This window comes from Castanea sativa, chromosome 5 (genome assembly GCF_040712315.1).
Source record: "Castanea sativa cultivar Marrone di Chiusa Pesio chromosome 5, ASM4071231v1".
NCBI lineage: Eukaryota > Viridiplantae > Streptophyta > Magnoliopsida > Fagales > Fagaceae > Castanea > Castanea sativa.
The window spans coordinates 16412694-16425129 of NC_134017.1; the positions used below are offsets into that span (position 1 = coordinate 16412694).

At 35.0% G+C, this 12436-nt stretch overlaps 1 protein-coding gene across 1 annotated transcript; it reads left to right on the top strand.

Moving 5' to 3' along the window:
• The first annotated feature begins 2366 nt into the window (after nt 1–2366).
• LOC142636545 (nuclear pore complex protein NUP35) lies at nt 2367–8118 on the top strand. Its single transcript, XM_075810798.1, has 4 exons — nt 2367–2636; nt 3525–4127; nt 6323–6434; nt 7557–8118. Exons 2-4 carry the CDS (start codon nt 3556–3558, stop codon nt 7863–7865), a joined length of 993 nt encoding a protein of 330 aa, XP_075666913.1. The 5' UTR covers nt 2367–2636; nt 3525–3555; the 3' UTR covers nt 7866–8118.
• The last annotated feature ends 4318 nt before the right edge of the window (nt 8119–12436 follow it).

Genomic DNA, 12436 nt, shown 5'->3' on the forward strand with positions numbered 1-12436 from the left:
CACATTCTTTCATGAAATTACACATTACATATTTAAAGTTTTACTCTCATGCTTTCACAAAATTTCACTTTAGACCTACAATTTTCACATATTCAATATTTTATCCTCATACTTTCACAAAATTACTCCTTAGGCCCCTACAACTTCACATATTTACAAATTTACCACATTTTTAATGAAATCACTCTTTAAACCCTAAGATTTCATAAGATTTTACATATTTACAAATTTACCACATTTTGTTTGCATATTTTCATTAACCTCACATATTTACAATCTTGCCAGCACATTTTTTTTATAATTACACTTTTGGCCTCATGTAGATTCATAATTACACTTAGCCCTCTTTAATATGACATAATTACACTTTGATTCTTCCAAAAATTACCAGATTGTCATAGACCTCGCCCAAATGACCATAATACCCCTGAGACCACTACATTTACCTTTAAAAACTTTTATCTTTTTAAGGTGGTGCTATAAATTAAGGCTACAATTTGACTTATTAAATCAAGCCAATTCGGTATAACAATTTCATTTGTAATGCCTAGTAAGTTTCTAGTAATATTGGTCAAGAGGTGTTTACGCTACTCATTAAGAAGGATTTAAAGAGATTAAACCTACATTGAAAAATAGTAAAGAGTTTAAGGTTGAAAATGGTTATAGACTCCCTATAAAAGTGGCTCGATTGCATTATTAAATCCTACCTTAATATGTGTCCTTCAATACACCTTAACATGATCTTATTTCTAAGAAGTTTTTGTTAAGGCGCCTTATGGTAATTTGTTTTCCCTCATGGTATTCTAGTCTTTAAGTTCTTGTGATTTTTAGGTGTAAGTATATTGGTAATTTTTATTACTTAAACCCTGTAAGAGCATCCACAACAGATGTGGTATAAAAAATGTCATTTTGGCACATCAAAAGCCTACTTTATTATTTTACCACATCATTTTACAACATCTCATTTATCAGATGTTTTATAATTCAATTCTATACATTTAAATAATATTTAGTACACATTAAAATAATATATTATCTTCTCTCCATTTTCATCAACAACAGCAACAACATCAATGGCACAACCACCAGCCACCAATATCCACTGTCGCAATAGCACCTCTATTGCAAACCAACCACTACAATTACTCACCAATATGGCAATATCAGATCAACCCAAATTGCAGCCAAAAAAAAAAAAACCAAAAAAAAACCCATAGATTGAACAGATTGCAACCAAACCCATTCCATTCCATTCCATTCCATTTGATCCAATCCGATTAGAACCCCAACTCCACGGGCTTGACCTGAATAAAAACCGGGTTTCACCATTGTCGACAAGCATGATCGTGACAAAAACTCCGGCGGCAGACCTCGCCCTCATGAACCTTGCTTACTGCACGCCGATCTTCATGGCTTCGTTGCCCCTGGCACCAAGCTCTACCTCGCCTCCATCGCCGATTCCTTACAAACCTCGCTTACTGCTCTCACGCCGATCTTCATGGCTTCGCTGTCCCTGGCACCAAGCTCTACCTCACCTCCATCGCTGATTCCTTTGTTCTTTCTCTGACAGGATGAAGATCTGTTTGGTTTGTGATGATTCCATTTCTAGGTTTTGTTTTGAACTGGGAATTGGAGTTTGATTTGAGGTGCAAAGAGAGAAGAAAGAAGATTTTTGGGTTTGATTTGAGGTGCAAAGAGAGAGAAAGACGTTTGAGGTTGAGGGAGAACACCGGTTGGGAGAGAGAGACAGATTGTGAGGAGAGAGAGAAAATCAATTAAAGAAGTGAGAGGAGAGAGAAAAGTCGAATAAAAAAATAATAAACCAGAATGCCATATTCATTCGTGCCGTGGCAAAATACAACGGTACTGTTCCTATGTGGCAAAAATTATGAAATTTGGAACATTTGATAAAGTGAATTTTTTGGTGTTTGATGTGCCAAATGTGCCAAATATTTGGCATTTGGCACATTTAGCACATCTAGAATGTGTTTGGATCCAGATTATTTGTGTCTACGTTTTGGTTGTTCACGTTTCAACTCTTTTTTTTAAAATTTTTTTTCCGGGTAGCTTTTCAGCTTTTAAGGGACAAAAAACATTGTTCACCACTAACGAGCACTGTTCACGACACTATTTATGTACTTTTTCATTAAAAATAAGTTTTGCAATACTATTCACACATTTAAAAATTATTTTACTACAATATTTTTAATTTTTAATTTTAATTTCAATAAAATAAGTTTTATTTAAATAGACCCTAGTTTGGATGCGCTGATTGCGACTTTATAATTGTGAAGGCAAAAAAGTAGCGCGAGTGAGTGATGGCAAAGCAGCTGACCAAAACAGAGTAGGAAGAGGGTGTTTTGGTCATTTCGTCCAAAACTCTTTCCAAGATCAAATTTGAATTTGGAAATAGGCTTTAGGGTTTCAAAATCAAAAAGTTCCTTTTTCATTTTTAAAAACACATCGTTTTCGTTTTTGATTTCATTTGGTACTACAACTACGAGCTCTGAGCTGAAGCTCAGCTTCCATAACTTTTGGGAGGGAAAATTAGCTCAGCAAAAAAAAAAAAAAAACCCCAATATCAAAACATTACAAACCAACCCATTTCACCAAAACCCTAATCTCTCTCTCGCCAGGTACGCTCTCTCTCTCTATTGTTTTTGTTTGGTTGCTGAGAAAAAACGAAGGAAAAGAATAAAAAAATGAGTTTTGATTTTTGTAGGGTCACGATTTTTGAGTTTTCTGACGTTCCACTGTCTAGCTTAGTGAGGAACTTGGTTTAGGAGGAAAAAAAGCTGTGAGAGTGTTAACTTAGGTACTCAATAGTTCTTAGGTTCTAGATGGTTCTCTTGCTTTTTTTTTTTTTTTTTTTTTTTTTTTCTCGCAAACCAAACGAGAGGGTATTGCTTTGAAGGTTTATTTATTTAGTTATTTGTGTGATTGGTGGTTTGTATTTTGTTTGCTATTGTTGCTGAGAGAATTAGGAAAAATGTATGTAAATGGTAATTTGGATGATTAGATTGTATGTGGATTGTTGCTTAGGGTTTTTGGTTGATTTTGAATTCTGTGGTTAGTAATTCTAGTAGATATCAATGAATGAATTTTAGCTTCCTAAGCTGGATTAACTTTACTGCTTCTTCACCTTTAAAAAAAAAAAAAAGCGTGCAGTGCAGTCCTTGTTCAGTTGATTATATATTGTGTTGCTGAGAAATGTAAATGGCTGACCCTAAATAATCTATTGAGGGTCCATAGCTGACCCATAAATTTTGAGACTCAAGCTTGGTTGTTGTTATCGAATGTTGCTGAGAAAGAAATGAAAAGGAATGCTAATTTAAATCATTGAATGAAGTAGTATTCATTTGTGAGCTCAGGAATAAATAGATTTTTTGTTTTGGTTTTTTGGATTGTACTGTGCCCTGTGGAATGATCATACTCTTACTTGAGACTAGAACCTTTATTTTTGTCTACTTGTTATTTTTATAGAAACTGAATGGAGGGGTAATTAGTTTTGTGCTGGTTTGCAGAGGCTTCATTTCATTCTAAAAATATTGTAAGATGAGCACCACAGTACAGAGAACTCCCAGATCTGGGAGGCAGTCGTTGTTTTTTCAAGATTTGGCATCTCCTGTTTCTGCCCAGAGGGGGAAGTTTTCAAGTCCAGGTCGGGCAGCAGCAGTATCTGCTTTGTGGCGTGAGAATTTTGCAGGGTCGGATCTTCCACCTCCTCCTGTTTTCACCTTGGAAGACCGGTCAGATTTTTCTCCTGAATCTGGGATTCCAGATTACCCATTATCTCCAGAAGCCAAATCAGACCCCAGAACTCCTGTCCAGAGTTCTGGTCGGGACATCTCAACTCCAGGGAAAAACAAATCAGAGGCAAGCACTTCTTATGCCCTGATGGGCGCACAGCAAAACCAACAGAGTTCGGCGGGTTTGAATTGGTGGTCACCTGCAAAGAGTGGCAGTGAGCAAGAAGATAAAGGTAAGAGTTCGCCTGTTGAGGGTGTGGTTCAGCCTGGTGCTTTGATCACACTTCCACCCCCAAGGGAAGTTGCAAGACCAGAGGTACAGAGGAATTGCTTGCCCACAGGTCACCTCAATGAGGAAGAATGGGTTACTGTCTATGGGTATTGTTTTATCCTTTCTTTTGTTTCATGCCTGTCTGTTACTTTTAATATCTTTGCATCTTTTATGTTATTCAAAGCTCTGCAAACATTTCATATCAAGCGAAATCTTTAGAAAATGATGCTTTCCAGAAAGATGGTCTACAAATTGTCATTGTAGCCAACGACATAATTTCCGCTAATTGCCTCAATAATTAAAAGGTTGATGGAGTTGGGGCCTTGAAAATAATTTTATATTTGAGTCTGACATGCTAGAAATACTTTTTAGTTATATGGGTTACATAAGATTTCTATCTTAAAAAAGAACTATACAGATTGGTTCCTAGTGCATATATATTTTTAACAGAGCACCATTACATGAAATTTCCATTAATCCTTGAAACAATTGAATTCTATTTGCTTATGGCAGTCTCTGCTTAATCTTATACACTTTTTTGTATGCTAAACCTTTTGTATAATTCATCTTTTATTGGTAAGTTTACACACGCAACCCACAAGCTTCCACTTCACCGTTTATTATAGGAGGAGGAGGGTGCTGTCTGAGCTAGAGCTCATTAGCTTTACAATTTATCCCTTCAAGAGTTAAAAACACATATTTAGCTCATTGGGTCTTACAACACATCGTTCTCATGGTTAAAGTAAGGCGAAAATATCATTTCGGCGTCATTGTCAATTTGGTCCCTACATTTTGGTAGCAATCAGTTTGGTTCTTGTTATTTTCATCTTGCAGTCGATTTGATTCCTACCATCAACTCACTAACGGAAATTGATTGCAAGTTAAAAATAACAAGGACCAAATTGATAGGTACCAAATTGATAATGATCCCACAATGTAAGGGCAAAAATAGTATTTTTGCCTTAAAGTAATAACTAGAATGATATAAAGTGATAATATAGTGACCTTATATCATTCTTGTTTGGTACATTGGCTTTGTACTTCCTTTATGTTTAACAATATAAAAGAACAAGGACTTTAATGTCACTGGTTGTCCATTGGGAAAATGAACACTTCTGTTGTGGATTTATTGAAAACAGAACATGAGTTAATTTTTTATCAAGTACAACAGACTAAATTGCCCACTTGATTTGATTCAATGATTTATAATACTAAAAATGTTGTTGATTGGTCTCTGGTTGAATTATGTCCTGATTCTCTAATATTTTCACAATTCCTACAAGCTAGTTATTGGTATACCTATAAAGTTGCAGAAATTTTTAAATGAAATAGCTACGCAATTTATATTTATGTTTTTAGAGCTTGTTCCAGCTATAGACTTGTCAAAAGCCCTCATCTTAAAGTCATGGTGCTAATTATGTTTAAAATGGAATTGAGATAAAGGATGCAAACTCTATGAAGATAAGGATGAAGTAAAAGAAAATCAAGCACAGGGGGGATTTATATTATGTAGCTTGAAGTTGAATAGAGTGGCTTAGGGGAATAGGCCAGGGGGTTCTTGGAATTTTAATCATGGTAGATCCAAAGAGAAAACTGTAATGAATGAGGGAAGAGAATGAGAAGAAGTAGTTGTGGTAACAAAATGAGGCTAGAAAAGAAAAAAAAAAGGATATTGCATTATTAATTGGATGTTGATCAATGAAAATTGGATTGGGATTGACCCCTTAGTGTGCATTTGGATGAGCTCATTGCATTGGCTTATGTTACTAAAAAATAAGTTGGATAAAAGTCCAAAGGCACCTAGAAAAAGTGAGGCTTTAAAAAGTTATACATAAGCTGGTACTGAAAATAGACTGGATTTTAAGTTAAAGCAAGTAGGCACAGTAGACTATGTTGAGGGAGATGCCAGGGGTTCAGTTGATATTGACAAGAACAAAATGAATAAGTCATCTAGGCAATATTGATATATATTAATTTATAGCTGGTTATACGTGAGAATTGAAGCATCTTTAAGGCTTCTACTTTGTTTTTACATGATAGACAAGAGACTCAAGGTTGAGCATGCCTCAAGGTGTTTTCCACCTCTCAAATGTGAAGTTCTACTGTTTGAAGCTTCTAGGTCTGCATCTGAGTGTCTTACTTGAGGCTTAAGCCCTTTAAAGCAATGTTTGTGATATTTCCTTAGTTATCAATTCTTTAATTATATAAAATGTGCTCATTAAACATTTATTTATTTTTTATTAGTCTTATATAAACACTTATTACATTGTGGGCCTATAATACTGTTCTTTTTTATTTCCAGGTTTTCCCCATCTGACACGAACTTAGTTTTGAGGGAGTTTGAAAAGTGTGGTGTGATTTTGAAACATGTTCCAGGTCCAAGAGAAGCTAACTGGATGCACATTCTATATCAGGTTCTCTTTAATTGTTGTTTCAAGTTTGATAAATTTGGTTTTCTTTCATATGACATCAACAATCTCTTCTTTCTGCCTTTTCTTTGGGCCTTTGATGTTACTATCACTTTGTCAAGTGAAAAGCACATTTTTTTCAAGTTTTGTAATAAGAATTTTATGACAAATGGGAAAATAAATAACTCAGAAGGTGATAGAAATGATAATAATAATAAATTTTTATAAGTAGTAATAATTATAAAATGGCTGGCTGAGCATAACTAATTTTAGTAATTGTTTTCTGTTGATCCTAACCTTACCAAGGTGTCATCCGTTGTAAACTTTTCCTTTGCTTTGATTTGCTAAATCTGGAAAAACTGCTATCCATTCTTGTTGTGTTCAAAGCTGGCTTCTTGTTGGCTGGATGCTCCAGTGGATTATGCATGTGCGACAAGTGTATAATATTGATCCTTCCATTTTATATGCTCTTAATGCTAGGGTAGAAAATAGAAACTCTTGACCTGATGTAGCACTTCAATGGCATGCAATCTTAAGCAGGATCATGTATGTTATGTTGATGTGATGATAAGACATGGTTTCGTGGATTCATGATTTGCATATAAACTATTTCTTAACCGGTCATGTCACTGTATGAAAAACAATTCTTGTAAATACATGAAGTCAATTATCTTATTCATGTAGTTAATTAGGAAAACTGTGTCCATGTTTTTTACATAAAAAAGTCTTGAATTACATCTATAGTGTACATACACTATAGATGAAATTACATATCTATATCTAACTTCTGATATTGCCTTGAGGACATCTGTTGCACTTGAGGTATTATAATATGTGAAACATGATATAGACAACCTTGTGTAGTGTTCGATTAGAATTTTGAAGTACTTCTATTGGTAACACAAGCAAAATTTGCCTTCAAAAGCGGTCCAAGTAAAGTTTATAAATGATGTCTTCTCTAACAATGATCTTGCCCCTTTGTTGGAATTGTGGTTCAGTAATGCTTTCTAATCTGCTGTAGGGGTTATAATATCCACTCTTGTTTCTGGCCTCCCCGACCCCCTCCCTCTCCTCAGGTTTGGAGTTTGGAAAAGTGTTACTGATTTGGTTGCTTTTTTGTTGGTGCAGAATCGATTTGATGCTCAGAAGGCTCTCAGCAAGAATGGCATGCAAATCAATGGGGTACTAATTGTAGGTGTTAAGCCATTGGATCCAATGCAACGCCAGGCTTTGAGTGAAAGGGTCAACAATCAGGGATTCATGACTTTACCTCCTCAACCGTCCACAAAATCCTCAGAACTGAACACATTGAAAGCCCCCTCTCGCCCCTATTATCTTCAAAATGGCAGTACCAATACTCGGCAGTCAGGAGGTGCCATTGCTTCCCCAACAAAATCTTTGGTGTCTAAAGTCATGGATCTGATGTTTGGAGTTTAGGCTGGTTAACTGGTTTTATGTCATCTAGGTTATAAGCCAATATGCTACTTCCAAGGCAATTTACTATACATATGAGAGTTTCAGCACTTGTAAGCTTGAATCAGGTTTTTCTTTTGCTATTTTTCTCCTGGTGGGAAATGCTTGATTTTTTCTTTTTTGGAATTGTACAAGACTGAAAGTACCATTCACCCTTAATAGTTCATTTGTGAAAGTATTCAAAGAGAAGAATTAGAATTTCCATGTTTAGTTGTTTTTTCTTGTGTTTTAATAAGAACTTCCATGTTTAGTTTAAATGGCCTGACTAGGATATAAAAGTAGAAATTTTCTAATCCATGAAATTCATGGATGGATTAAAACACTATTAATGTGGATTTGAAATAATCAAAGTGTAACATGTTATTCGATATAAATTATAAAGTATTTCAGTTGGATTAAAAGTTGTTCGAAAGTTCAAATACATCATGGTTTTAAATGCTAAATGCAGCCCAAAACACAAATCTATCAAACTGGCTCGATAAGCATGATGTTTGTTAGGCTAGCAATTTTCGCACATTGAATCATCTCTCTCTCTCTCTCTCTCTCTCTCTCTCTCTCTCTACGTACACACACACACACACATATATATATATATATATATATACACACACACACACATGTATATCCTCGGAGTAGGTGTTCTGGATCTTGCACTGAACGCCTGGCCTATTTTGTTTTTCTCTTGCCTCGTGTGGCTGCCTTGAAGGATGCCTTTGGATGGCTTTCCTTCTTGGTATTTCATGACTTATATTAGATGTAATTTTGGTTGATTTTATTCTTTCCCAATGAAGAAAAAAGAAAAAAAGAGAAAAAAGAAGAAAAGCATCCCTGAAGCTGCAAGAAATATTGTCTTAACGATCAGTTTGATTAGTTTATGCACCCAATAATGTATATTGGGAGGGAAATGCATAAAAGACAACCTGAGATGACAATGTGAGTCTGACAATAATAGACTTGTATTACACTCCATCTATGTAAGAATGATTGCCCAGGCCCTTTCTCGCAATCAAGCTTTGGTATTGTCTCAAGCTTCCGCTTTCACAACAAATTGGTATAAGAAGACACACATGGACACAACACAATTTTTTGCGGGTTAAAATTTAGTGTACATGAATTTTGTGTCAAACGAGTTGACACACTTTAATATGTTTGATAAGTGAGTCAATTCTATGTTAACTTACCTCACAAACAACTCCAAATGACACGATTCATATAAATAAATGTCTTTTATCTAACAAAAATTTGAATAATAAATATGATTGGGGAAATGGAAGGATTTTGATGGTTATATTGATAAATTCTTCATTGCAACTCTAAGACTTCGTTTGGAAGTTCATAAGAGAATGAAATGGAATGGAATGAAATGATCATAAGAGAATGAAAATAATAGAATTGAATAGAATGCATTTAAGCAAGGGAAATGAATGGAAAATAGTGGAATGAAATGGAATTAAGTAAACTTGATTGGATATTTTAAAATAAAGGTATGGAAATGAATGAAAATGTAAGTAATCTTATTTGAGAGTAATATAGAGGGAATGAAATAAATTCATTTTATAACAATATTACTATTAGACCCTTGTAAGGTCACGGTTTAGTTCCTAAGCCCAAATGGTAACAGGGTTTAGGCCCAAAGAGCCCAATACAATGAATTTGTAGAGAGTGGGTTAGAAAACTAGACTCTAATGAGTTCGATAACAATTATAGTGGATCCAGACGACAAGAAAATAAAGATAAACTGGTTTTATCTAAAGAAAATTGTCATTGGCACAGTTTGAGGAGATTAGTTCTGGTATATATATTTTTTGAATTTGGTTATAAGTCTAGTTCTTGTTGTTGTAGTCTTTTCTCTTAATTCTCCGATCCATCCCTTTGTAAGGGGCTTCTTTCTCTATTATATACCCCTCTCTTCTTCATCTCTATCGTTCACATGTAGGTCAAGTTGTTGACTTTGATCTTTGTCCCATCAATACCTTCTTGAAGTCTTTGGGAGTAGCTGTAAGAATGTTGACCATTATTCAGGTATCATCTCCACATTAATGCGGCCAGAGGGTTAGCTGCAAAGCATTCAATTCGGTGGTAGCAGCTTTCCCTTATATATTTCTTAGCTTCCATTTGTCCTATGTTTCCCTGATGTTTATCCTTAGTAGTAGAACCTTTCGAAGTGTTGCTCTCAAGGGTAGACCAATCCTTCCGACCTTTACTTTGCTTAGTCGATGAGGCATTCCTCATTGGATTACCTTCCCAAACCCTCGCAGTCATAGTTTGTTCGTGGCGCTCTGACTCTTACGTCTTCTTTATTGCCTATTTGTTCTCAGACCACTAAGCGTCCTTGGACAAGGCCTACAGCCCAATATATACTTTTGGGCCCTTTATCCCTACAACCCTATTTTAAAATAAAGAGTTGAATATATAAGGGTATTTTGAGAGTTTTAGTGAAAAATTCATTAAATCTAATTCTATCTCCTCCCATTCCTCCCAATTTTGGAGGGAATGAAAATTTGAGATTTTAAGAGAATAGAGAAGAATGAGTGTTTTCTTGTACTCATTCCATTCCCTCTCACTTGAACTTCTAAATTAGGAAACTTTCCATTCTCTCCATTAAAACTCTCAAACAAAGGAAGGGAAGAATATTCTAAAATTATTCTGTTCGTTCCTTTCTATTCCATTTTATCCCCTTCTCCCAAACGATGGATAAAGCTCCTTACCCTTTTACTCAAAACAGAGAGAGAGAGAAAAAAATGCTCTTTTTTACTTTATTTTCTTAGACTATGTATTAAACAGATTGAAATGGATCATGTTGTGTCAATTCACTTAACAATCAAATTGTGTTGTAGTTGAGGCGCTTTAACACGACTATAAAATGGATCAAATTTAGGTTGAGCTAAGTATTTGAATACTCTCTCTTGTCTCAAAATGACACAAACATGACCTGCTAACAAGAATTGTCACTCCAAAATTAGCAATAAATAGAACATAGTGTATCTTACTTCTAGTTAGGGTTGTTTTGGTATAATTTAATTTTATTGACTTATTTTGGAGGCGTGGACAATGTAAAGTAAAATTAATGGTTTTGTCTTGAGGTAATCCAAAATCCAATTTGGTTTCCACTTGCATATGTTTATTTATAATTTATATGTACGATCTCCTTTGGTTGTGATAAGGGTATTTTCATCCTGCAAAAGCATCTACACAGTTTGGCCCGTTAGGGTGGACGTCCCTTCCAATGGAACCCACGAATCAAAGACCCGTCGGGTTGAGTTCTCGACATATCGACGAGTCAATTGTCCACTCTTCCCAAAGGTCCCATTAGGCAACTAATTATGTGATCGACAGGCACATTTGTACTTCCTCATTCGCACACTGATGGTTGGAGGTAGACGCATACTGACGGATGGAGGTAAATGCATATAGATGATTGAACTAATTGGGTTCCACAAGCCTTTACGTATCCTCCACTCATGAGTCCCTATATGGAAATAACTTGCACACCAAGTCCATATCTTATCTATATGGGAAGAAAAGCCCTAAGATCTCGGGGCCTTAACTCCATATCTTCTCTACAAGGAAAGCTTCTACATTCAAGAGATCTTGGTTAGCTTTACACTACTATATAAGCACTAAGCCTCATCTTCCTTAAGGAACATGAAAATTCCTAGCTCTCACACTATTGAGTTCCTAGAGATTCTATTGTCATTGACTTAATTTTTGGAGGGTCTTTGGCCGATACCCCACTGATGTTCTTTGTTGGTTGTTTGTTCTTTTGTTCTTCAGGTACCCTAATTGGTGTGCGTGTGGACAATCAACTCACTGACGATTTTTGTGCATCATCAGATTGCTTTATTTTATTTTATTATTTTTAATGTATAGCAAATTGGCTAAAAAGAAGAAGAAGAAGAAGGAAATCCATTAATCCAGAATAGAAATTGTCTATGTACCATTTTCGGTAGATTGTCAGGGTGGTGGAAGTTTTGAGTATAAAGCATTCAAGCTCGATTAAATAATTTAAGGTAAATTACAATCGGCATCCTTGAGATTTGAACTAATACCAAGTAGGTCCAAAATATTTAAGAAATAACCAATTTGGTCCCTAAACCATATGCTCTTAGAAATGAAAATGTTGTATTTAGCATATGATTCAGAGACCAAATCTGTTAGTTTTGAAATGTTTTGGACTTGTTTGGCTTTATTCCAAATCTCAAGGATGCTAATTGTAATTTATCCAATAATTTATAACCAAAACAGCAAAACCCAACATTTGGTATTTGGGTTGCAGTTCACGGTTCACCAATTCACCTAAAAATCAGGTGCTGTATCTTGTTTCATTATATATATAGTTTGTAATTTTAGCATTTTCCTATAATGATAATTTAGATAGGGCTTATCAGTAATTATATTAGAATAGGGAACCAGTTTCACTAAATAGATTTCGAGTTGAGTAACGTGTGATGTAATGATAGGGAAAACATAAATTTTACAATATAAAGAGTTTATAAGTTGATATGTCATTAATAACTTAAACATAATTTAAAGGG